Here is a 27,011-nt window from a genome sequence, read left to right on the forward strand (position 1 = left end):
TGAGATGGAGGTTTGATTCAAACCAACATAGAGAGCATTACAATAATCCAACCTTGAACTAATAAAAGCATGGATCGCTTTTTCTAGATCATGCCTGTTAAGGAATGGCTTAACTTTAGCCAGGAGACGGAGCTGGAAAAAGCTCATTCTAACAACATTGCTGATTTGTTTGTCAAACTTCATGTTGCATTCAAAAGTAACCCCCAAATTTCTGACAGCTGGCTTAAAATATGAAGCCAGTGCTCCCAAACTCAAGGATGGACCGTTATCGTGTGCCTGAAGTACTGAAGATGATACACTCCGTTTTATCTTCGTTCAAGTTTAGAAAGTTTTGTGACAGCCACAACTTAATATCATTGATACAACTAAGCAGGGAGTCTAATGCGACACGCGTTATTCGGTTTGATAGGCAAATAAATTTGCAAATCATCTGCATAACAGTGAAAAGATAAGTTGTGCTTTCCTATTATAGCCCCTAACGGCAATATATATAAAGAAAACAGGATTGGGCCAAGAATTGAACCCTGGGGTACCCCACAAGAGAGAGGAGTGGTTGACGAGGAACAGTCACCAATCATAACAGAAAAGCTCCTATTCGCCAAATGGGACCTAAACCACTGAAGTGCGAGCCCTCGGATGCCTAACACACTGATCAAGGCGAGAGGAGGACTGCATGGTCTACCGTATCAAACGCCGGGAGGTCCAATAGCACTAAAACAGTCGGATTCCCGGCATCTACGGACAGGGCAATATCATTGTGCACTCTAAGCAGTGCAGACTCAGTGCTGTGACGTGGATCTAAAACCAGATTGAAATTTTTCAAACACACAGTTCAGTTGCAAAAAGGCTTGTAACTGTATAAAAACAACTTTTCCAAAACCTTTGACAGAAAAGGCAGATGGGGACTGGTCTAAAATTGGACAACACTGTAGGGTCAAGATTAGGCTTCTTAAGTAGGGGCCTGACCACAGCATGTTTAAAGGCAGCCGGGAACAGAACCTAAACTAAGACAAGAATTAAAAAAGTGGAGTAGACGCCCAATGGTGTCATTAAAACCTCCTTCACTATCCTGCGGGAACAATGTCTAACGGACAGTGGGTAGGTTTCATATGTTGCACGATCTCAGAAAGCAATGTCAGAGAAACTGGCTGAAATTCCTCAAACACAGCAGAATGCATAGGAGCAGCAGGTACAAAACACATTAAAACTAACACTGGCATTTTGCCTGACCGATGCAACTTTGTCAATAAAATAAAAGAGAAACTTCTCACAGGTACTAGTTGAAACCTCTGTCGGATCAGAGGTGCATGGATTTACAACAGAGTTAATAGTATTAAATAACACTCTGGGTTCATGGCAACTGCTAGCTATTACAGAAGAGAGATGTTGCATCTTTGCCACCTTCACAGCCTTCTGGTATGTGGCTAGACTGTCTCTTAATAACAACCGAGTGATACTTGCAAATTGTCCTTCTTCCATCTTCGTTCAGCTTGCCTGCAGTGTTGCCTAAGGGCCCTTGTGGAGTCATTTAGCCAAGGGTCAGCCTTAGGTTTAATAGATTTAGTCCGGACAGGGGCAATAGAGTCTAAAATTTCAGTGCACGTGGAGTGGAACACAGAGAGAATGTTATCTGGATAAGAGGGAGATACCACACCATTCATAACACAGAACTGTGAGCCCCCGAATGCCAAAGCAAACTCTCCAGCTGAAGAGGAGGTGATGCAGCGGCACCTAGAAGCTGAGGAGACAGGCTTACTAGCAGGTGGTAACAGACCCAGATAGCCCAGTAGCTCATATAGGGAGAGTACGATGGACTGAAGCTACTCACAGAGTGACGGCTGACTCATTATGAACGGGTCCTGCACAGGTCGAATGCGCGTCAGCGGCGTTACACACGTCTTGTGTAGGCTATGAAATGTCTGTATCGTCACTGCGCTGCATTTTTATTAACTATGATAATGTGGCCATGGGTCACATCTGTCGCCCAGGTCCAGCAGGCTCGGTCTCACACACTATTATTCAACGAACTGAAGTTACCGTAGTTCCATTTAATAACTTCTAATGTGTTTTTCGCCGTGGCGGCCGCACTAACAGAGAGTTACCAGCGGAAACACTGGTACCAATACAGGTTTCCCTCTCATACTTAACAAGATACAGCTGTGTTAATAACAATTAAAACTGTAGACAAATGTCAGCATTTGGACCGGCGACGCTGTGTCTCTCCATGTTGCAGGGGAGCCGGCCCGTGTGTGAGTGAATGGGGGGCGGGGCTGGGCGGAGGAGAGATCCAAACACAGGCACGGCTTTCCAGAAGGAATGGGTCATGTAGCGCAACATTAAACCATATCGATAGAAACGACATCTCTTCGTTAGTGGACAGGCAGCGGATGCGAGGACGTTAGGTGCACCGGTGCGACCTAGGAAAAATCTTAGTCGCACCCTTACAAATTTTGGTCGCATATGTGAACAAATTGGTCGCACTCTCGAGCCCTGTAAAGGCTAAATACATAAATAAACTACACTAACAATGCATATAACACACCATTGTTATAGCCTAATTTAAAACATGTTTAATTTTAAATTAATAGGCTATAATGTCTATAATTAGCAATAATAGTCTAATCAGTGTCATAGGTAGCTCATCGGTAGTTACATATCATGTCAACATTATAGTTATGTCAGATTTAGTAGAAGTAGATGTTAACATTGTGAAACACATGGCCCTCAGTTTCAGAAACCGTCACAGCAGGGAGCAACAGACCCCTCAGCCTCCTCTTTGGATTTGAGACAAGGTGAGCTTATAAGCTAAATATCAAAATGAAAGCAAACCATGTTTAGCCATTTTGACTGAAAGGTGTTTAGTAACACTAACATCTTAGTGTGTTTTATTATATTAGGTTACAATTAGGATAAGAGGTTAATATCAGATGTATCCTTCATAGAGAAAGATGATAGAGAAGATGTGATTGAGGATGATGGGAGTGAAGACAGCAGGGAGCTCTGAGCACAGTGTGGAAATGAGAGATGAGGAAATGGAAAGTAGGCAGAGCAGTGCAGACCATGTTTTTGCCAGAGGATCCAGGACTATGGCCAGATAAATTAACAGATGATCAGAGAGACACCATAGTACGCAGGCTGGCAAGTAAAGGTACAGAGAAAACAAAATGTAGTAGTAACCACAGTAAAATAGGCTAGAGAATGTTGACAAAGGAGGTTTGAAATGTCTGTCATCAGGCTACTCTAAGCATTAGTTAATAGTTATTACCCTATAAACAGCTAGGCCTACAGATTCATGTGTACAGAGGCCCGATTATTTAGTTTTATTTTTTTGGGGCGGGTTGAGAAACATAGTGGCATCAGGACTGGTGCTACGCCCCTGAATGTGCAATATTTAAATACTGAAAAATACATACAAGCCTAAATTTGAGAATTATATTTAGTCAAACATTTCGGCTACTTACAAAAAATTGAACTTGACTGTAAATAAAACAGATGCTCATAAATAATACTTTATCGTTTTAAACACATTTACATTTCTTTTTAACAAGATGACATCAGTGAATATTCAAAAGCATGTAAAGTCTACATGAATCTTTTCACAATCAAAGCTGATATTTACCAGAAGATGCTTCAGACAGAAAGATAAACAGGAACATAAATGGAGCCATGAGGTCTGACAGAGAGGTGATCTGCAGCAGTCTCTGTCTCCCGACACTCTTCCCTCTGTCTGTCAGTGTAATATAGTAGGCTAATATATTTAGAGAATTTCCTCCACTCTAGGACCAGGGAACAGTTGGTGGCTCTAATCTGCTATTGTGCTTTTCTCCGACAAGTCTTGATGCATCGAGAATTTCCCCGACGCTGCAGTAGGGAGGGGTTGGTAGGCAGTCTGGTCGCATTTGCACGAGAGTACGGTGGCCCTGAAGTGCAAATCACGACAGCAAATAGGAAAACACAACAACAAATCACAAAACACAACGGCAAATAGGAAAACAAAACGACAAATAGGAAAACAAAACGGCAAATATGAAAACACTTCAACAAATCATAAAGCACAACGGCAAATGTAAAACACTTTAACAAATCCCAAAACACAAATGACATTAACTTCTACCGAGAAAGGTAGGGCCTATCTAGGAGAGGACGGACCCTCCTGATTGGACAGACGGACTGTCTGTCTTTCGCGCTCCCAAATCACCCACAATCCTATGCGCGCGGCTTTGCCGGCTCGTTAAAAAAACAACAATGGCAGACCTAAGCGGGGCATCCATGGTTGGAGCGGCATCGCTGATGGCACAAGTATCATTTAAATGTGAGTATATTTAGTGTTTGCAGTACATGTGTTATCACAGTTAATGTGTTACATCAATGTAAAGCTTAACGCTTTAATGCTGGTACAAATTGCAGTTATAATTAGGTAGATACACCCCGAGCTAACGTTAAGCTAACTGAACCTATCAACTAGGTAACATTTAGGCTGTTAGCTAGCTGGGTTGCTGTCTTTAAGCCATTTGTGTTCGTAAAGTTTAATGTCCGGTGGCATTTTCATCTGTTTTTATAAGTCGTTACTGTATATGCGTAACGTTAGCAGAGATTTAGAAATCGGTATGTTTATCAGTTGTAGCTGCAGGATGTCTAGTGTTATTCGGGGCACAGGGAAAGTAAAAATAAATCGCTATTTTGTACCAGTAAAAAGGCTCAAAATATCACCAAACTTCAACGGTAGCATAATGAGGGTCCCTACATGTTAACAGAAGCATTGAGAACTTTTGTAAGTGTACAGACAGTTTATTGAACGAAGAGCTGCGGGAGCTCCGTGAAAGGGCTAAGATAGAGCGAGGGTAGTCAATGCCGCAACACAGCGTCGTACTTTGGGGAACTGGTGGTGTACCTGCGGACATTGTGAAGCTATGGCCACCGGACAGGAGTGTCTGTGTTGCATGGAGTGGGACCTGTTGCGTCGCAACAGCCAAGAGTGTTTTGTACAGTGTGAAGATTTCCCCTCTGATAAACAGGGCTGTACTTACCTACTAGCTACTACTGGCAGCTCACTCTCTCTCTCGTAGCCCTTACAAATGCTTCTGTTAACATGTAGGGACCCTTATTATGCTACCGTTTAAGTTGAATGATATGAGCATTTTTTTGTACAAAATATCGATTTGTTTTTTTTTTTGTCCCCGAATACTAGCGGGTGTAAGCTAATCAGCGGTCCGCGCTAAGCTTCTTTCAAGCTACAAACACATTCGATTAGGATGAAAACATGTCCCACAGAACGACAGAGTGGGTACACATCTGTTAGTAACCCCTAGGTTCGTTTTGCGCCGGACTTTTCCTTAAACTTCACTAGCAACGTTAAATGAAAGCTAAAATGTATGTGTAGTTTCCCATGTAACAAGAATAACATTCCAGTATAGCATTCATAACTGTAAATATATTTTTATTGTGTTTGCTGTCTTTTAACAGCGCGGTGAAGTTGGCTGGATGTTTGATATTCACTTGATATTCGATTTTAACTGCCTGTTCTGTTGTTAGGTTCTGTCTAAGGGACCATCTACAAATTACCGTTTTGGTAGGTTGGCAAAGAATTTTCTCAGACAGATATTCACCAAAAATCAATGAAAGGGACTTTTCTCATTCTGATTGCTGTAGTAGCTGCCAATAGTAAGCCTCTACTTACTACAGGTCATATTTTTCTCATATGTCACATGATAGTGAAACAGTATGCAATTAAAAGATTAAAATATTCACCAAAAATCAATGAAAGGGACCTTTCTCATTCTGATTGCTGTAGTAGCTGCCAATGGTAAGCCTTTACTTACTACAGGTCATATTTTTGTCATATGTCTCATTATAGTGAAACAGTATGGAATTAAAAGTTTACATGACATTTTTATTTTGTCTTTTTACATAAAATTCAATGTAATTTAACTTTCAAGACCATAAAGCAATGGAATTATCCTGTTAAACAACTATATTATCTCATTATATCAATTTACAGACTAAAACCGTAATTTAATGGGTTTTAAAAAAATAAAAGTATTTTTCTGTATTTATATGGCATTAACACTTAATGTGGAAAAAACGAAAAAAATCTGTAAAATTATACAGTGAATTCCAGTGAAATAACTTTTTTTTTTTTTTACAGTGTAGCCGTGTAATAAACAAGATAATGGAGAGCAATCCGGACATCCCTGGTCATGACCAGATCGTTCTACATTATCCCTTGGATACTTCATATTCTTACATGTAAAATGGCTCCCACATTATTCATAAACTTTACAAAAACTGAAAGTGTCTGTGTTTTAAACACAATCATCATAACAACAAAGGTCAGAAATAAAGTCTAGATGAATCTTTTCAGGATATAAGCTGACATTTACCAGGAGTTGTCTTGATTTGTAGTCAAGAGCCACCTTGAATTATCAGCCAATCATTCAGAGCAGCAACAGACTGTAGATCCGACACCTAGGTCGTAGAACCGACCAGAAAATCTGAACAAGGACAAGAATTAATGTTGGTTCGGCTCACCAATGTCCTCTCGTTCATTGATAATCCCTGAATTAATTTTACTGGACAGGTGATGAGAAAGTGTCAATGTTGGAAGAATGGCACTTCTTTATGCCATTGTTTTCCTCTGAAGAGAACGATGGAGACAATTTTTAGGCAGCGCTACCCTTCGCGTGGCACACTGCTTGAAATCGCAGCCAAACTCCTTATTTCAAAGTTCAAATTATTTCAAGTTTGTCGTTGATTACACTGACCTTTAAAGCTACATTGTGTAAGAATTACTCCCATCTAGCATTGAGATCATATATTGCAATCAACTCTCTCTCGCCACGCAGTAGCCTTCACGCTTCAAAAAGCGAAGGTGTACAAAAGACCGTCTATCAGCCGTCATCGTTAGAGATCACACATTCTCTTAATACATCCATGAGTTCATGTCGGAAGGTGGCGCTGACAACACGAGCGGGCACGCGCGCCACCTGACGGAAATAAGGGAGAAAGAAAAGGAGACTGCAGCGGTCCAGGGGATAATTAACTAGTTGGGATTTGGTGTGTGCCTCCAAAGCAGCTGAAATGTTCACTCTTTTTCCAGGCTGTTGCTCTTTTTAATATCCGTTTTCTTTTTCTGGGCGAAGAAGAAAAGATTTTGAATATGTGTGGTCCTCTATGCCAGGGCCGGGAAGTGGCAATACCCGTTAGCAGCAGCTGTGAGCGTCTACCCCAGTTCATGCAAGCGCAAATGTAAAATTCCAAGGAATACTTGAAATTGATGGTGGTGGTCAATATTCATGAAAAGGGACAAGTTTGTGAAGGGCAATACAGATTTTGATAATGAACAACTACAAACGTTACACACTGGGGCTTTAAGGTGCAACCGCCAGAAGCAATAAAGACGTGCGTCCTACCTTACGGTCTCTCCTCTGATCATGTATAGATAACCCTAGAGCTCAACGCTCTGAAGACAATGGAGATGGTTATGGATTTCCTGGAAGGACGCGGCCTCATGCGGCCATCACCCTGAATGACTCCACAATCAAAACTGTGGATTACCTGTTTTCTGTCGGAGCAACTTAACTATCCATCCCTTCTCAGAGAGAAGGCATTTCTGATAATGTTCAAGGAATATATCTCACTTTTCAAATCTATACCTAATGGCATATTAGAATTAATGAAAAATTATAAAAAACTAAATGAAGTTCCTGGTATTGATATTATGAGCAGCAACGGTACTAATAAGCACGTTAGAAAATGCTTTCTAAAACAAAGTTAGGGAATTACATTTGAAAATATTGTATAATACATATCATACAAACCTGTTTGTCTCAATAGTCATGTCTGTTAAGAATTATCGTATTTTCTCAAATAAAAACCGGGAGTCAATTAAAAGCCGGGCCTCTGATAGTGGCCGGGGGCGTGGTCAACACGGACAAATATAGGCCGGCCTCAAATTAAGGCCGGGGAAAAAATAGTGTGGATAATCTCCTAAATGCCTTACATATAATATTAAGTCAAAATAAAATTCAAGTTCATTTTACATTTCTACCAATTTAATTTAACAGATTCAACAATATATTCATGCTTTTTTCCGGACTTTGTTTTTCTGGATTATTGTCCTATGCAGCTGTATGTGTAACTCAGCCAAGTGTAGTGTGCAGTAACGTACAGGTGCCAGTAGATGGCAGTAGCTACATTGGATGTAACACAGGGCTCATTTAGTGCTAGCAGAGAAAGGCGGACTCTGGTGCTAGTGACGGACTTTTCAACAACAAAACAAAAAGAGTTTTAAAGTATGCGGAGGAAAACTCGGGTGAAAAAGCTGCGGGACGTTTGGACATTGAGCCCAGTAGAATCAGATACTGGAAGAAACAGAAGGATGAGCCGACAAGATTAGCCGACAAGAGCAGAGCACGGCTAGCTAGCTGGAGGTTGGAGGAAACACATTAGCCTGGAGCTAGAAACAAAGCTACCGGTAGCTAGCTACCGTCTGTAACGTTACTCAGATACTGGTGTCACAACACGACGCTGAACTTGGCTCCACATTCGCTCCGGTTCTCTTTAACTTTCGATTCCACCTTAAAAAAAATGCCTGTTTCAGCCATTGGGTGGCAGTGTTTATCTCAAAATTGTACATATAGCCTACAAACAACAAATGCTGACTTTGCACGCCCCCTTACTGCCAAAAATGGTTGTCCGTTGAATTTCTCACACATGATTCACATACTATAGATTATTATGTTTCCAATGATGCCCCATATGTCCATATTTACTGTAGAATTATTGAGAAACTCGAGTTCAAAAATACGCATTTGGACATATTTTGACGTTGATATTGCAACACATGCTGACTTTGCACTGCCCCCTAACGGCCAAAAATGGTTGTCCGTTGAATTTCTCACCTGATTCACATACTATAGATTAAAATGTTTGCAATAATGCCCCATATGTCCATATTTACTGTATAATTACGGAGACAATCGAGTTCAAAAATACATATTTTGACATTGCTGTTGCAACAGATGCTGAGTTTGCACTGCCCCCTAACGGCCAAAAATGGTTGTCCGTTGAATTTCTCACCTGATTCACATACTATAGATTAAAATGTTTCCAATGATGCCCCATATGTCCATATTTACTGTAGAATTATTGAGAAACTCGAGTTCAAAAATACGCATTTGGACATATTTTGACGTTGATATTGCAACACATGCTGACTTTGCACTGCCCCCCAACGGCCAAATATGGTTGTCCGTTGAATTTCTCACCTGATTCACATACTATAGATTATTATGTTTCCAATGATGCCCCAAATGTCCATATTTACTGTAGAATTACGGAGAAAATCGAGTTCAAAAATACATATTTTGACGTTGATATTGCAACACATGCTGACTTTGCACTGGCCCTAACGGCCAAAAATGGTTGTCCGTTGAATTTCACACCTGATTCACATACTATAGATTATTATGTTTCCAATGATGCCCCAAATGTCCATATTTACTGTAGAATTACGGAGAAAATCGAGTTCAAAAATACATATTTTGACGTTGATATTGCAACACATGCTGACTTTGCACTGCCCCCTAACGGCCAAAAATGGTTGTCCGTTGAATTTCTCACCTGATTCACATACTATAGATTAAAATGTTTGCAATAATGCCCCATATGTCCATATTTACTGTATAATTACGGAGACAATCGAGTTCAAAAATACATATTTTGACATTGCTGTTGCAACAGATGCTGAGTTTGCACTGCCCCCTAACGGCCAAAAATGGTTGTTCGTTGAATTTCTCACCTGATTCACATACTATAGATTAAAATGTTTCCAATGATGCCCCATATGTCCATATTTACTGTAGAATTATTGAGAAACTCGAGTTCAAAAATACGCATTTGGACATATTTTGACGTTGATATTGCAACAGATGCTGACTTTGCACTGCCCCCTAACGGCCAAAAATGGTTGTCCGTTGAATTTCTCACCTGATTCACATACTATAGATTATTATGTTTCCAATGATGCCCCAAATGTCCATATCTACTGTAGAATTATTGAGAAACTCGAGTTCAAAATATACGCATTTGGACATATATTTGACGTTGATATTGCAACACATGCTGACTTTGTACTGCCCCCTAACGGCCAAAAATGGTTGTCCGTTGAATTTCTCACCTGATTCACATACTATAGATTAAAATGTTTCCAATGATGCCCCAAATGTCCATATTTACTGTAGAATTATTGAGAAAATCGAGTTCAAAAATACACATTTTGACATATTTTGACGTTGATATTGCAACAGATGCTGACTTTGCACTGCCCCCTAACGGCCAAAAATGGTTGTCCGTTGGATTTCTCACCTGATTCACATACTATAGATTAAAATGTTTCCAATGATGCCCCAAATGTCCATATTTACTCTGAATTATTGAGAAAATCGAGTGTTTCAAAATACACCATTTGGACATATTTTGACGTTGATATTGCAACACATGCTGAGTTTGCACTGCCCCTAACGGCCAAAAATGGTTGTCCGTTGGATTTCTCACCTGATTCACATACTATAGATTAAAATGTTTCCAATGATGCCCCAAATGTCCATATTTACTGTAGAATTATTGAGAAAATCGAGGTTCAAAAATACGCATTTGGACATATTTTGACGTTGATATTGCAACAGATGCTGAGTTTGCACTGCCCCCTAACGGCCAAATATGCTTGTCCGTTGGATTTCGCACCCTGATTCACATACTATAGATTAAAATGTTTCCAATGATGCCCCAAATGTCCATATTTACTGTAGAATTATTGAGAAAATCGAGTTCAAAAATACGCATTTGGACATATTTTGACGTTGATATTGCAACAGATGCTGAACTTTGCACTGCCCCCTAACGGCCAAAAATGGTTGTCCGTTGGATTTCTCACCTGATTCACATACTATAGATTAAAATGTTTCCAATGATGCCCCAAATGTCCATATTTACTGTAGAATTATTGAGAAAATCGAGTTCAAAAATACGCATTTGGACATATTTTGACGTTGATATTGCAACAGATGCTGAGTTTGCACTGCCCCCTAACGGCCAAAAATGGTTGTCCGTTGGATTTCTCACCTGATTCACATACTATAGATTAAAATGTTTCCAATGATGCCCCAAATGTCCATATTTACTGTAGAATTATTGAGAAAATCGAGTTCAAAAATACGCATTTGGACATATTTTGACGTTGATATTGCAACAGATGCTGAGTTTGCACTGCCCCTAACGGCCAAATATGCTTGTCCGTTGGATTTCTCACCTGATTCACATACTATAGATTAAAATGTTTCCAATGATGCCCCAAATGTCCATATTTACTGTAGAATTATTGAGAAAATCGAGTTCAAAAATACGCATTTGGACATATTTTGACGTGGATATTGCAACAGATGCTGAGTTTGCACTGCCCCCTAACGGCCAAAAATGGTTGTCCGTTGGATTTCTCACCTGATTCACATACTATAGATTAAAATGTTTCCAATGATGCCCCAAATGTCCATATTTACTGTAGAATTATTAGAGAAAAATCGAGTTCAAAAATACGCATTTGGACATATTTTGACGTTGATATTGCAACAGATGCTGAGTTTGCACTGCCCCCAACGGCCAAATATGGTTGTCCGTTGAATTTCTCACCTGATTCACATACTATAGATTAAAATGTTTCCAATGATGCCCCATATGTCCATATTTACTGTAGAATTATTGAGAAAATCGAGTTCAAAAATACACATTCTGAGAATTATACAGATGCTGGCTTTGCACTGCTCATTAATGGCATGCTGTCTCATTATAATTATTTTGATTTTACTAACTATTACTGATTAGCCTGTAAGTTTAATTTACTTAAATATATACATTTGTTGTATTTCTAGAGGCATGTCTATAATACTTTTACTTTAAGAAAGGGAAAAGTAATGACATGGTTATTACCAGTTACAATGTATGAATATTAGCCTGTTCATGTGGCTGGGACATGGGAAGGCTCCCAGTTCTAAACTCCCCAATTCTGAAGAGACTTCCCCATGTTGAGTGACCTCAAAACATTATCCTGGGAGCTTTTCAAAGGACCACACTTCAAACTGCGAAGTCCCCAGTTCAGGTGAATGGTACAACAACCAAACTCCAGAATTCTTTTAACTCACAATTGCTCGCTCATGAATGCACCCAATGATTTAAACAAAGCATGCACAGCAGGTTGCTTGTATGAGAGCCAAGTGGTACATGTAAACTGTACCTCATGAAGTGTAATATCTGAATAATTTTATACATGAAGAGCATTTTTGTTCAAGTAACCAGGGTGTTTTTATTCTTGAACACACACATTTAACTAATAAAAAAGTTGTCCCTTTAACGTTCACATTGTCTTTACTTTCTACAGTTCAGATTACCTAGTACCTGTAAAGTTCAGATTGACTAGTTTCTGTAAAATTCAGAGAAAGTACACTCATTTAAATTCTGATAAACTAGTCAATGTTAAATTACGATTAGGAAGTCTCTCTTGCATGAACATGAACTAGCCTTTGTAAATTTCAGATAAAATATTTTCCTTACATTTTAGATATTGTAGAGTCTGTTAAATTCTCATAAATTAGTCTCTTTTAAAGTTTGGATTAACTGATAACAAAATTATATGAATGAACCCTTGAGAGACTAGACATGACATGAAGATATTAACCAACATGAAACCTTGAGAAACTACACATAACATGAAAAGGCATGACATGACAGGAAGAACCCCATGGCATTTCTAACAGAGTGTACATCACATCAGAGAGTTTTATGGCTATAAATGTAGATATAGATAGACCTAGATCCGTGTTTCTGAGTGAGTGTGTGACAGATAGCAAGCAGTTCTCACCACATAGCAGAGGTAGAGTGTGTGTGAGTGTGTGTGTGTGTGTGTGTGTGTGTGTGTGGTGTGATTCTTCTCACCAAAAGACAAGAGTAAGTGTATATGCATGTAGGCTATGTGCATGTCTCAGGTCTCCAGTTCCCTGGATTCTGAAGCACAGAGCATTTCTATGCTGAATTTCCTGCTGTGCTCATGGGGAGGTAGGTACACACTGGACCTTGCCCACGGGTGAGTGAAGTCATTCCTCCTCAGGCCAATCCAGGTGGGTATTGCCAGCCATGCCCCTTACAGCTTCTGTCTCTGCAGTAAAGGCTGTCTTGTCCTCCTGGTTCAGGATGCTGATTTCCCCACATTTTCCTGCACGCCTCCTCAACATCATCCCAGATAATTTTTTAACCCAACAAACAGGAACAACGTCACACTCCTCTTGGAGTCGCTGTACACTGGAAACAAGAATAACATAAACTTCAACACATTCACCACATCAAAAACAATCGCACATTAAAATACTTAGTTTGTAAGTTTGGCGGTGATTTTTCAATGTCGAAATGTCCTTTCCTCCCGCTGAGGCAGGCGTATTGAACACACATTCATAATAAAAAAAGAGTCAGGACTTGTGCATCATTAACTTGAACAACTGCACACCCTGTTTTGGACTTCTTCATTCCATTGTAGGAATACCATCCCTTCTTGTCTTAATAGTCCGTTAACACAGTTCTGTTCACATAACATTTTGCTAATTCAATTTAACATTTTTATTCGGGTCATAGATGTGTTTATTTTTAACCGTTTTCTTAATTTCTTACCTTATCTTCAGACTTCCATGTGACGATCGCACCACCAATTTTATTTATTTTTCTGTGAAGCATGTAAAGCAGTATGTCATGATGAGAGATTGTTTAAACTTTATAACATTTTTTTTGGTATGTGTGTGGGGGGCACAAAGGAAAGTCTAGACAATGCTTACTGTTACAAGGACCAAGTGTCCTGCAATCCAGCTTTGTAACATGAGTCTCCTCACTTCCGCATCATTGACTTTAACAACTCCACCACCTGCTTTGGATGTCTCTTTCATTCCGTCATAGTAATGCCATCCCTGATTGCCAACACGGTGGAAGCTCACAAAATGGGCTGACCTGTTTTGGTGGTAAGTCATACCAATAGGTATGTACCTGGGGAGGGGACATGTATCATGAGTCGTATTGTATTACATGTTATTTCAAATAAACTATCTACAGGGGAAACAAAAAACCACCCTTCGCGTAGGATATTGACTTCTTCTGGCAATTGATTAGGCCAGATTTGCTTGTTCCTTCTGGTAGTTTGTACACACAGAAACCTCAGCACTAGCAGTGTAGGTCTACCAATTGCGAAATCCTGCCGAACTATGTTTCTCTGTCCTTGGCATAGTAATCCTTTGTTGCTGCAGAAGGATCAATGAGCATGATTAATTACATAATGTGGTGAACATGATCAAATAAATGTTTGTCACATGTATTGTGAAGCAGTATGTGGTGAGCATGATAACATAAATGTTTTTCACATGTCTTACTTTATCAGTTTGCAGTTCCTTGGTGGAGGATGAAACCAATCATCCAGGCTTTCCTGCAATCCAGCAAAGTCGTTGCACCTGGAATTATTGAAAATTGACAATTTATTACACCCGATTTGTAAAATTAGCAAATAAATGCATATATTACAGTTTGAGATATTTAAAAATATACCCACACAACTTCAATGACTGTGTTATTCTTGTAAAGTCTTGGAAATGCGCAGTGCTGTTCGGCACATGTAGTAATCTCCCTCATCAGTTGTAAGGTGCTCAGGCGAGATACAACAAAATGATGTTCTGTTCCAAAACAGTCCCAGACATTTGAGTTGTTGAATTGCTGCAGGTTCATGAGCCAAGTGACTTTCCCCTGGCCCCACCTCCTTCCCAAGAACTCTCGGTGTACCTGCAGCAACGCTTGAAGCCATTCATCAGTGGATGCATCTTCCACCTGCCTCAACACATGCGGATGTTTCGACAACACCAGATGTAATATGAACAACAAATTGTCGATTGTGCATGTGTTGGTCATTGTGATGCACTTGTTGTCCAGTGAGCCTTTACCAGCCCAAGGCGGGCAGGTATTTGTCTTCCCATATCTTTCAGCAAGTTGGGAGGATTGTAATACTTGCTTTTCATTTTTTACCCTTTTTCTGCCATTTTTCTTGTTGAGTAAGTGGCTGGTCTGTCGGATCATCCATCACCTCATCATTCCCCACAAATGCCTGTCGAGCAGAATGGATTTCTGACCCTTTTAGGCCGCCCCAAAACAAATTCTTCCATGATCTGGATGAACTGTCCTGGACGGCCGATGAAGTTTGTCCCGTAACACAACAGTTTTGGTGGTTCTGAACCAATTCTCCGCGCATATGCATTTGTGTCCCTTGTTTGACCCAAATGCCCCAACATGACACCACTCCAAAGTGGTAGTGTCCCTACATATGGCTTCAATATCTTCACAAGATCAGGGCAAAAAGTGTGGGTTAGTTGGCAGTCCACGGTCCATCTCACCTTTGTCAGCTTCTTGCAGGGTTAACACCTCTTTGAATAGCCGTGTGAAGGGAGAGTTCCGTACAATGCCTTTTGGAGTTTTCCCTTCATCTTCACCTATTTCTCGATCCACTCCAGCTGTGTCCAGGGCAGCCTTCACTTCATTATCGAAGCCTTGTTTTTGTATTGCCTGTTGTAGTTCATTAATACTTGAACATGCAGAAGTCATGGAGTGTAAGGAGAATACATTAGAAATCATATGGAGGATCATCTGTATTTCCTTTAGATTGCTTGCATTTTGTACCAAGGCAAATGCATGTAGGAACAGAGACCTTGTACTTTTACTGCACTTCACTTTAGATGCCTTGTCTGCCACAATCTTGATCATATGTGCAGCACATATGTGCACAATTGTAAATGTACAAGGCTCTGTGTTCTGGCACACCTCCATGCATCTCTGTAAGTATTGGTGTATTGTACACTTTGACAGGGATGCCAGTGTTGCGTGGATGATGGCCCAGCTGAAATCTGTTTCCACTTTTGTGGGCGTGAACTCTTTTTGTATATAGAGGTGTAATCTCGGCACGGCAATTTAACCAGTTCTGTATGTTCACAGACGTTTGGTCCGAGAGTGATCATTTCTGCAAGGGGAACTACAGTAGGCCTTGGCGACTCCAGGGGCATGCACAGTGCATAATAGAGTACTTATTTTGCTTTAGGAGGTTTGGCTACTACTGTGCCTGTTGCATCAAGATATAAGCAAAGCTGCTTCTTGTCAATTTTTTCCTTCAAAGCTTTGAGCTGAGGCAGGGAGTACATGTGAACAGTAAAAGGTGACATCCCTATAAACTGCACATAGTGGTGTCTTAAAGCTGTACTTTCGGACCTTGAGTCCTGTGCTTGTTGTACAAGGGATATGTCCAAAAATGTGTTTTCATGATATCTGCCTTCAAGGTTTTTCTCACTGGATATCTTTTGGAGTACCGGAATGGATGGCACCTGATCAAAATTTCCTGAAAGGAGTTTTTCCTTTTTGGCACTAGCCATTTTTTTTGTGTGGATGTGGGTTGGGGTGAATTCCCCCAGTTCTTTCCTTATTTTTTCCCTTTCTGTTTTTCTTGTGTGCCTACGATGGGACAATGCTGTTTGGTGGTTCTCTGTACCTGAGACATGAATTTCAACAATAATCTCGTCATTGTGACTCCCAGGATCTTGGAGAATTATCATTTTGAAGGTCCTACAATTGGCAAACTTGCAATGTGCCTCCCCATGCCAAAAGGACCAGTTCTCTTTCTGGAATCTTGTATTTTTGTTCTATTCCTTTTGAAAACTAAAACGCAGTCTGAAATGGTTGAAATCTTTTGGGCAAAGATGTCACACCATGTGCCTCCAAGATGTCCACTTGTTCCTTTTTCGGTATCTACAGGTTTTATGTCCTCCCACTCAGCTCGTGAAAAAGGGATTTGGTAACACTCCGGACAGCACTCGTCACTAGAGTCTGACCTGCTAGAGACTTCAGGGCTAGATGTGTTGCTATCTGTGTCTTCTCTCCTCTCATCCCTGTCACAAATCTCCTTGTCTTCTATGCTTTCTTGTTTACTGAATAGCCGACGAGCTGCTTTCTTAGGCTTTTTGGGGGGTTGACTAGAACAATTTGGACAAAACCAAGGTGAAATCCATTCCAGATCTTCATGTGTCCGTGCTCCAACACAAAATGGATGAAACCAGTCTTTGCATTTCTTGCATTCTACATAGGGCTCATGTTCATAGTTTGGCTGGCGGCATAAGCAGTAAAGTTTCTCTTGCTGCTGTGTAGGTGTATTCAGTGGCAGTGTTTCCTGAATCATGGAAAAAGGAAGAGAGCACATGTGATGTAAGGGCTAATGGCCTTTGAAGTGTCCTGATATACTGAATTTATGTTTGAGACAAAGTAATTTCCATTAATTACATATATCGGGACACCTCAAAGGCTTTTATGAGTTATCGCACAGTTGCAACTATAGGTAGTAGTCATGCCTTTATAGCATGCAACAAGCAGTTCAATTTAACAACGAATGCAACTAGTTCAACGTGTTGTACCCTACTACTTTCTTTGACCATGACAGTGCTAACAGTGGGCAGTTAGCATATTTACAGTTGATCACAGTATTGTGAAATAGACATTCAAGCACTGACTATATATACAGTAGCCTAACCTCCAGAATCATAGGCACCTTTTGGAAAGTTGACTAAAACATGTTTTTTTCGGGGTAATTGATTGTAATCTCAGCATGAATACTACAATGTTAACGGTACACAAATTTAGTCTGACAAAAGGGAAAATCTCATAAAGAAATAAATAATTTTAAGATAAACACGTTGCCCAAGTTGAGATTCCAAGAAATCAGCAACATTATTTTTAGAGCCCGGTGACAGGGCGAGGGCCCTCTCGAAACTGAAGGAATTATTATTACAAATGCCGGTCGCGAAAGGAGCGGTGTCCGGTGGTAACCCCGGCCACGCAGAGGAGGCCCGATACATACGCTGCTTGCAGCTTTAATTATACATGTTTTTAGTCAACTTTACTAAAGATGACATTTATTCTGGAGTGTAGTGTATGCTTGAATTGCGAATTCAAAACAGTGGAATTAACTATAAATAACTTAACTGCCCACTGTTAGCACTGTCAGGATCAAAGAAAGTAGTAGGGTATAACACGTTGAAATCGATGTCTTCATTGTTAAATTGAAGCGCTTGTTTCCTTTGCATGCTAATAAGCAGCTACCATGGGTTATACAGTCTTTATAACCCCTGGTAACTGGCCTTGGTCCTGAAATGCTTAAAGCAGAGCTAACTAGAGAGTGATATCCACTGGCGCCCCCCTGTGGTTAAAGGGAAAATCAGTAGTAAAAAAAACTCCTTTAAGGCACGTCCCTCTGTTCAGCAGCCATATTGCTACACATTTTGGGAAAATATTGGGCATCGTGGCAACTGTGCGTGCGCAAGGCTTCACGACAACTGCCATATTGGCATTAGTTATTAAATTCCATGCATTTCTATTTCTTAGTGCTGTGTCTCCGCATTAGAAAGTCTCATTTTAAATAAGTACTTTTTGGGAGGACAGAATTTATAACGCTGAGCTGTGTGACGTAGGGTTTAGGAGGCAGGTTTAAGTATCACAAACGACAGAGGAGTAGTGATTTTAGTGTTGTCAATGAAATATGGGATCCTCCTGGACTTTAACATTTAATACAAATTAATTCATAATATTAGGCCATCAAACAACACTATAAAACAGGCAACAGACACTTTATGAGTAGTAAGACAACAATAAGTGACTTTGACAACTTTGGCACTGACAAGATATATTTAAAGAAATGGTTGATTCAAATTTTGCAGCTACATGGTTAAAAAAAAACAGAAAGCAGTGTTTACATCTCACAAACTAACGACACCAACCTCTAAGTCAGGTGACTGTGTATGTTCTTGTTCGTCGTCTTCTTCATCTGTGACGACGACGTGTACCGTGTCTGTGATGACACCTTTAGGTAGGCACTCTTCCTCTACATTTTGATGATGTGAGGTCTATGGAGAAATATTGTTAAATTGTGGACATCTGTAAATGTATTGACAGAATACAGTGTTTACAACATCTCACAAAACACAACTAACGACACCAACCTCTAAGTCAGGTGACTGTGTATGTTCTTGTTCGTCGTCTTCTTCATCTGTGACGACGACGTGTACCGTGTCTGTGATGACACCTTTAGGTAGGCACTCTTCCTCTACATTTTGATGATGTGAGGTCTATGGAGAAATATTGTTAAATTGTGGACATCTGTAAATGTATTGACAGAATACAGTGTTTACAACATCTCACAAAACACAACTAACGACACCAACCTCTAAGTCAGGTGACTGTGTATGTTCTTGTTCGTCGTCTTCTTCATCTGTGACGACGACGTGTACCGTGTCTGTGATGACACCTTTAGGTAGGCACTCTTCCTCTACATTTTGATGATGTGAGGTCTATGGAGAAATATTGTTAAATTGTGGACATCTGTAAATGTATTGACAGAATACAGTGTTTACAACATCTCACAAAACACAACTAACGACACCAACCTCTAAGTCAGGTGACTGTGTATGTTTTGTTCGTGTTTCTTCATCTGTGACGACGGGTACCTGTCTGTGATGACACCTTTAGGTAGGCACTTTTCTACATTTTGATGTAGAGGTTATGGAGAAATATTGTTAAATTGTATCTGTAAATGTATTGACAGAATACGAAAACTCACAAAACACAATAACGACACCAACCTCTAAATCAGGTGACTGTATCTCAGGTGGTATTTGTTCGGCATCCTCAGTCTCATCCGGCTCCATGTCAGACTTTCTTTCTTCAGTGGGTACACCTTGTGACTCTTGTTCCTGAAGTGTGTCAGAGATTGTTTAACAGGTTATAAAAAGTTTACTATGTACAAAAAGATATCATGTGAAGGCCCAACTACTTAAATTACAAAGTCACTGGAATGTATAACCATCTTTGGCTTCGGAAGGCTTCAAACACAACACATTTGTTTCTTCTCGTCTGAGGCAACAATTTGTATTTGAAGTAATATAACCACAGCCATAATCACAATCCATACCAACCATAATCATGCATGTTCCACATTTCAACAATTACACGATATAACTCTAGATTAACACCACACCATAACATCATTACCATTGTCTGTAAAGGTGACACCAGTTAAACACATTGTTATGGCCGGAATGAACAATATGTACTGAAGGCTCTTGAGCCAGCTCATTTATTTGTGTTGTCTGTGTTGTAACAACATCTTCTGTTATATTGTGCTTCTTACATGTTGACTCCAACACTAAATATCTTGTTTTCACCATAATGCAAATGTGGACACACGCATAAATCATTACACATAACCTGTCCATGTAGACCTCTTACATAACATAATCAATAATTGTGACTATAACACACCTGGCTGAACTAGAATCAAATGAGGTTACTATTCTATGCCTTCTGTGCATATCATCAATTTAAAATTCAGAGCTTATAATATTTTTTGTTTTTGTGAAGAAGCCCATCTAGCATCAAATGTAACTTCTACTGACAAAGGTGGGAATATGTAGATGTAGTGGAAGAGCAGAATGTCTCACCTGAAGAACTTCATTATATATTTTCCTTAGCCTCCTTCTGTGGTTGTAAGAGTTAGTTATTTTGAACAGAGCGCACATTCCTCCCCATATAGTATTTTCAAACCATGTATGCGTTGTCATTTCTTGGCCTTGTGACTGCATTGTGAGTGCAGCCACTCTCACATCTGCCCCCGTGATACACCGGAAACGTCCCTGTAATGTAATCATCAGAAAAATAATTTTCCTGTGTTTATGCACAGATCCTGTTTAGATTACAAAGATTATAACATTTATGAATACATTTAGAAAAAATATGCAAATGTTAATGAAAATCATACCCCAACATAAATGTATACACCGCTCAAAAAAATTAAGGTAACACATCAATCATACATTGGATCAGAACAGTGGCAAATGCTTGATTTTGCAATAAGTTCAGTAACTGTAATTTGTGAAGGGAGAAAAGGGTGTAAGGTTGCAAAAAATGTGATTTAGCAATTGTGAAAAAATTTAAGTATTACATGATTTTCTGTAGAAGTCTGTTTAAAAAAATTAGAATACATATCATTAACATAATTTGTAGACTTACCCTTCCAAAGACTTTGAATCTGCAAGATGAAGACAAAGTAAGAATATTTCTATTTAAAAAAGAAATTATAAAGACAATTATCTCACAATTCTGGTAAATCTTGTTCTGTCAGGAACTATTTCCCAGTTATGTATTTAAAAAAAGGGATATGATTACATGACTACAACAGTTCTAACATTCTAACAGGCTAATACAAGAGGTGCATTACTGATTAATGTGTTTAACACCAAGAAGCTCTGGATGCATAGAGGTAAGATCTTTAGAAAATGTGTATGTATCTAAACTGCTGACCATTTTAACTCTTTCTAAACCCCTAATGCTATGGTAGTTGTCCTTTTAGTAAAAGCACTGTTGAGACATGTCACCAACATTTCATCCTGCTATTAATCACCACCTAAGCCCCCACGTCACTTTATCCTGTGATTAGAGTCAATATGGAATATAAGGTGCATGTTATTTATTTGAAATTGTATTCCAAAAAAGTTGACCCTAACTTTATTATACAGGTTCAAACACGTAAGTTTACCACGTGTTACCAAAAATGAACATCGTAGGCTAATAACGTAATTGTTCAAATATTAGCTAAATATTCACAGTGAAAGTTACTGCCACATATTGTGGTACAAATAAAAATGAATGCTCATGTACAAACATGGTATAATGTGGATATAGAAATTAAGAATAATGCATTAAATCAGTAGTTTTGTGCCAGAAGACGCACAAAGTTTTTGTTAATATTTCTGACCAAAAATGTCTCGCTAGAAAATTTATTTTACCACCCCTGTGACCAGCCTACAATAGAGTCTAAAATTAATCGATGTCTTTTACATACCTGTGACTTTTCGCGACATTATTGCTTGAAATATGCATCACTATCCGGGATGACATATCAAAATATTCTATATTACACTGCTTAATGCCCTATAGAAATACAATGGCCTATTGGGGCGTGGGTGCATGGCATCTGCGTTACCACCTGTCCGTTTTTATTTGCGCAAGCACCGTGCTGTTTAGAGAAAAGAATAGCATAGCGGTAGGCTAAGCTAATATAATTATTCACACAAAAGGAAGCGTTTTCAAACAAAATACATAGTGAGAAGATGTTTGTTTTAGAACATCTATTACTGGTGATAACATGAAGATGTGATAACATAGCACACAACACAGTACAGAGTAAATGTTTTAATTGTCAAACGCTATGACTTTAAAAGGAATTTTCATAAATACTTTTTTTACATTTTATTTTCTAGGTAATTTAAGGTAAAGTCATCTGTTGCATTATAATTGTCAAAGTGCAAAGTCAGCATGTGTTGCCAATAACAACGTCAAAATATGTCAAAATGCGTTTTTTGAACTCGATTTTCTCAATAATTCTACAGTAAATATGGACATATGGGGCATGATTGGAAACATATAATCTATAGTATGTAATCATGAAAAACGGACAACTTTTTGGCCGTTAGGGGCGGTCCAAAGTCAGCATCTGTTGCAACAGCAATGTCAAAATTGTATTTTTGAACTCGATTTTCTCCGTAATTCTACAGTAAATATGGACATATGGGGCATGATTGGAAACATAATAATCTATAGTATGTGAATCAGGTGAGAAATTCAACGGACAACCATTTTTGGCCGTTAGGGGGCAGTGCAAACTCAGCATCTGTTGCAACAGCAATGTCAAAATATGTATTTTTGAACTCGATTTTCTCCGTAATTCTACAGTAAATATGGACATATGGGGCATTATTGGAAACATAATAAATCTATAGTATGTGAATCAGGTGAGAAATTCAACGGACAACCATTTTTTGGCCGTTAGGGGGCAGTGCAAACTCAGCATCTGTTGCAATATCAACGTCAAAATATGTCAAATGCGTATTTTTGAACTCGATTTTCTCAATAATTCTACAGTAAATATGGACATATGGGGCATCATTGGAAACATTTTTATATCTATAGTATGTGAATCAGGTGAGAAATTCAACGGACAACCATTTTGCCGTTAGGGGCAGTGCAAAGTCAGCATCTGTTGCAACAGCAAAAAATATGTCAAAATGTGTATTTTTGAACTCGATTTTCTCAATAATTCTACAGTAAATATGGACATATGGGGCATCATTGGAAACATTTTAATCTATAGTATGTGAATCAGGTGAGAAATTCAACGGACAACCATATTTGGCCGTTAGGGGGCAGTGCAAAGTCAGCATCTGTTGCAATATCAACGTCAAAATATGTCCAAATGCGTATTTTTGAACTCGATTTTCTCAATAATTCTACAGTAAATATGGACATATGGGGCATCATTGGAAACATTTTAATCTATAGTATGTGAATCAGGTGAGAAATTCAACGGACAACCATATTTGGCCGTTAGGGGGCAGTGCAAAGTCAGCATCTGTTGCAACAGCAATGTCAAAATATGTATTATTTTGAACTCGATTTTCTCCGTAATTCTACAGTAAATATGGACATATGGGGCATTATTGGAAACATTTTAATCTATAGTATGTGAATCAGGTGAGAAATTCAACGGACAACCATTTTTGGCCGTTAGGGGGCAGTGCAAAGTCAGCATCTGTTGCAATATCAACGTCAAAATATGTCCAAATGCGTATTTTTGAACTCGATTTTCTCAATAATTCTACAGTAAATATGGACATATGGGCCATCATTGGAAACATTATAATCTATAGTATGTGAATCAGGTGAGAAATTCAACGGACAACCATTTTTGGCAGTTAGGGGGCAGTGCAAACTCAGCATCTGTTGCAACAGCAATGTCAAAATATGTATTTTTGAACTGGATTTTCTCCATATTTCTACAGTAGATATGGACATAAGAATATTGCACCTACACCTTAACTAGTATGGCAATCTCCAGGCCATGAGAAATTTGTGACTTTTTAAATATAATTTCCAAGATTGTTGGCTTTTATATCAGATCAGATTCAGCGCAAAAAAATGTCAGGAAACGTTATTTTGAGAGACACGAGGTACTGGATAATTCTACAGTAAATATGTGACATATGGATCCTTCTATTTATTAAACCTTTTTAATCTACTACTCTTTCAGTCAGTCATCAAATTCAGGGACCTTGTGCCTCCCCTCCCCATTTTGAAACCATTAGAAAATGAATAATGCAGAAGACAAGGAGATAAAATAATTAAATTATATTAGATTAAACTTTATTGACATTGTGCAGAGTACAAAGACAACAAAGTATAGTCCGGACAATAAATATAGTACAGTCTAGACATTAGTGTGCAGTTGATTTACAAAAGGTGGTTAAGAGTAATATAAATTAAAGAGAAATATGTGCAGTCTATTAGCAGTTATAGAATAGCAGAATAAGTATGGCTATGTAATATGAAGAACATGTACATATGTGCAATGTAGGAACAGTAACATTATAATAGTAATACAAACAATATAGATATATGTATCTATCTATATCTATGTATAACAGTATGTAGGATACAGTCATGTGCAGTGTGGTAACCATATTCATGTGCAGTTTGGGAACCAGTACCATTGTAGTGTAGAAACAGTAATAGTAACACTAACTAGTAAGAATAGGCTAGGTATATGTGAAGGATGAATAGTATGAAGAGCAATAGAATATGGCTATGTATAAGTGTAGTTAAGGCCTACGTTTGTAAATAAATAGAACGCTATGGGTGGGATAAGGAGATTGGGGGCTTAGTTGACCGGTTGTCACCGGGATGCACAGCTGTAATAGTAGGGTGACAGCCCCAGGGAAGAAGCTTCCTCTGAACCTGCTTAAGAGAAGGAGATAAAACAATTTAGAGAAGGAGATAAACAATTGTAAGGAGATACTATATATAATATACAGTGCCTTGCGAAAAGTATTCGCCCCCTTGAACTTTTCGACCTTTTCCCCATTTCAGGCCTCAAACATAAAGATATGAAACTGTAATTTTTTGTGAAGAATCAACAACAAGTGGGACACAATCATGAAGTGGAACGAAATTTATTGGATATTTCAAACCTTTTAAACAAATAAAAACTGAAATATTGGGCGTGCAAAATTATTCAGCCCCCTTAAGTTAATACTTTGTAGCGCCACCTTTTGCTGCGATTACAGCTGTAAGTCGCTTGGGGTATGTCTCTATCAGTTTTGCACATCGAGAGACTGACATTTTTGCCCATTCCTCCTTGCAAAACAGCTCGAGCTCCGTGAGGTTGGATGGAGAGCGTTTGTGAACAGCAGTTTTCAGTTCTTTCCACAGATTCTCGATTGGATTCAGGTCTGGACTTTGACTTGGCCATTCTAACACCTGGATATGTTTATTTGTGAACCATTCCATTGTAGATTTTGCTTTATGTTTTGGATCATTGTCTTGTTGGAAGACAAATCTCCGTCCCAGTCTCAGGTCTTTTGCAGACTCCATCAGGTTTTCTTCCAGAATGGTCCTGTATTTGGCTCCATCCATCTTCCCATCAATTTTAACCATCTTCCCTGTCCCTGCTGAAGAAAAGCAGGCCCAAACCATGATGCTGCCACCACCATGTTTGACAGTGGGGATGGTGTGTTCAGGGTGATGAGCTGTGTTGCTTTTACGCCAAACATAACGTTTTGCATTGTTGCCAAAAAGTTCGATTTTGGTTTCATCTGACCACAGCACCTTCTTCCACATGTTTGGTGTGTCTCCCAGGTGTCTCCCAGGTGGCTTTTGGCAAACTTTAAACGACACTTTTATGGATATCTTTAAGAAATGGCTTTCTTCTTGCCACTCTTCCATAAAGGCCAGATTTGTGCAGTATACGACTGATTGTTGTCCTATGGACAGAGTCTCCCACCTCAGCTGTAGATCTCTGCAGTTCATCCAGAGTGATCATGGGCCTCTTGGCTGCATCTCTGATCAGTCTTCTCATTGTATGAGCTGAAAGTTTAGAGGGACGGCGGGTCTTGGTAGATTTGTAGTGGTCTGATACTCCTTCCATTTCAATATTATCGCTTGCACAGTGCTCCTTGGGATGTTTAAAGCTTGGGAAATCTTTTTGTATCCAAATCCGGCTTTAAACTTCTCCACAACAGTATCTCGGACCTGCCTGGTGTGTTCCTTGTTCTTCATGATGCTCTCTGCGCTTTACACGGACCTCTGAGACTATCACAGAGCAGGTGCATTTATACGGAGAGACTTGATTACACACAGCTGGATTCTATTTATCATCATTAGTCATTTAGGTCAACCTTGGATCATTCAGAGATCCTCACTGAACTTTGGAGAGAGTTTGCTGCACTGAAAGTAAAGGGGCTGAATAATTTTGCACACCCACTTTTTCAGTTTTTTATTTGTTAAAAAAGTTTGAAATAGCCAATGAATTTCGTTCCACTTCATAATTGGGACCCACTTGTTGTTGATTCTTCACAAAAAAATACAGTTTTATATCTTTATGTTTGAGGCCTGAAATGTGGCAAAAGGTCGAAACGTTCAAGGGGCCGAATACTTCGCGCAAGGCACTGTATATATATATATATTCACATACATACATACATACATACATACATATACACACACACACACACACACACACACACACACACACACACACACACAGAGTATTGGACACAACTTCTCATTCAATGTGTGTCTTTATTTTCATGACTATTTACATTGTAGATTCTCACTGAAGGCATCAAAACTATGAATGAACACATATGAAATTATGTACTTAACAAAAAAGTGTGAAATAACTGAAAACATGTCTTATATTTTAGATTCCTCAATGTAGCCACCCTTTGCTTTTTTGATAGCTCTGCAAACCCTTGGTGTTCTCTCAATGAGCTTCATGAGGTAGTCACCTGAAATGGTTT

General features: G+C 39.1%; 2 protein-coding genes, 1 long non-coding RNA gene and 1 pseudogene across 6 annotated transcripts in view; 1 reads left to right on the forward strand and 3 right to left on the reverse strand.

Annotated features, from left to right (window-relative positions):
- LOC120572747 (immunoglobulin superfamily member 10-like) overlaps positions 1-3,877 on the reverse strand; it is a 187,999-nt gene extending 184,122 nt beyond the window's left edge. For 3 of the 4 annotated variants that reach the window (XM_039822162.1, XM_039822159.1, XM_039822160.1), the window contains exon 1: positions 3,620-3,877. In XM_039822162.1, the coding sequence (XP_039678096.1) occupies positions 3,620-3,668 (49 nt within the window). In that variant the 5' untranslated portion in view covers positions 3,669-3,877. The remainder of the gene's footprint in view (positions 1-3,619) is intronic. The other variant, XM_039822161.1, reaches the window with a different exon arrangement.
- The window catches only part of LOC120572864, a 642,621-nt pseudogene that overhangs the window by 425,662 nt on the left and 189,948 nt on the right, over positions 1-27,011 (forward strand).
- Positions 1-27,011, reverse strand: part of LOC120572802 (low affinity immunoglobulin gamma Fc region receptor II-like) — a 395,648-nt gene that overhangs the window by 341,960 nt on the left and 26,677 nt on the right.
- Positions 13,012-14,709, reverse strand: LOC120573032. Its single transcript, XR_005641606.1, has 5 exons — positions 14,633-14,709; positions 14,457-14,534; positions 13,872-14,327; positions 13,711-13,762; positions 13,012-13,347 (listed from the first exon to the last, which is right to left on the reverse strand). It is a non-coding gene; the product is annotated as an uncharacterized LOC120573032 (long non-coding RNA).

Source organism: Perca fluviatilis, chromosome 14 (genome assembly GCF_010015445.1).
Source record: "Perca fluviatilis chromosome 14, GENO_Pfluv_1.0, whole genome shotgun sequence".
Lineage (NCBI taxonomy): Eukaryota > Metazoa > Chordata > Actinopteri > Perciformes > Percidae > Perca > Perca fluviatilis.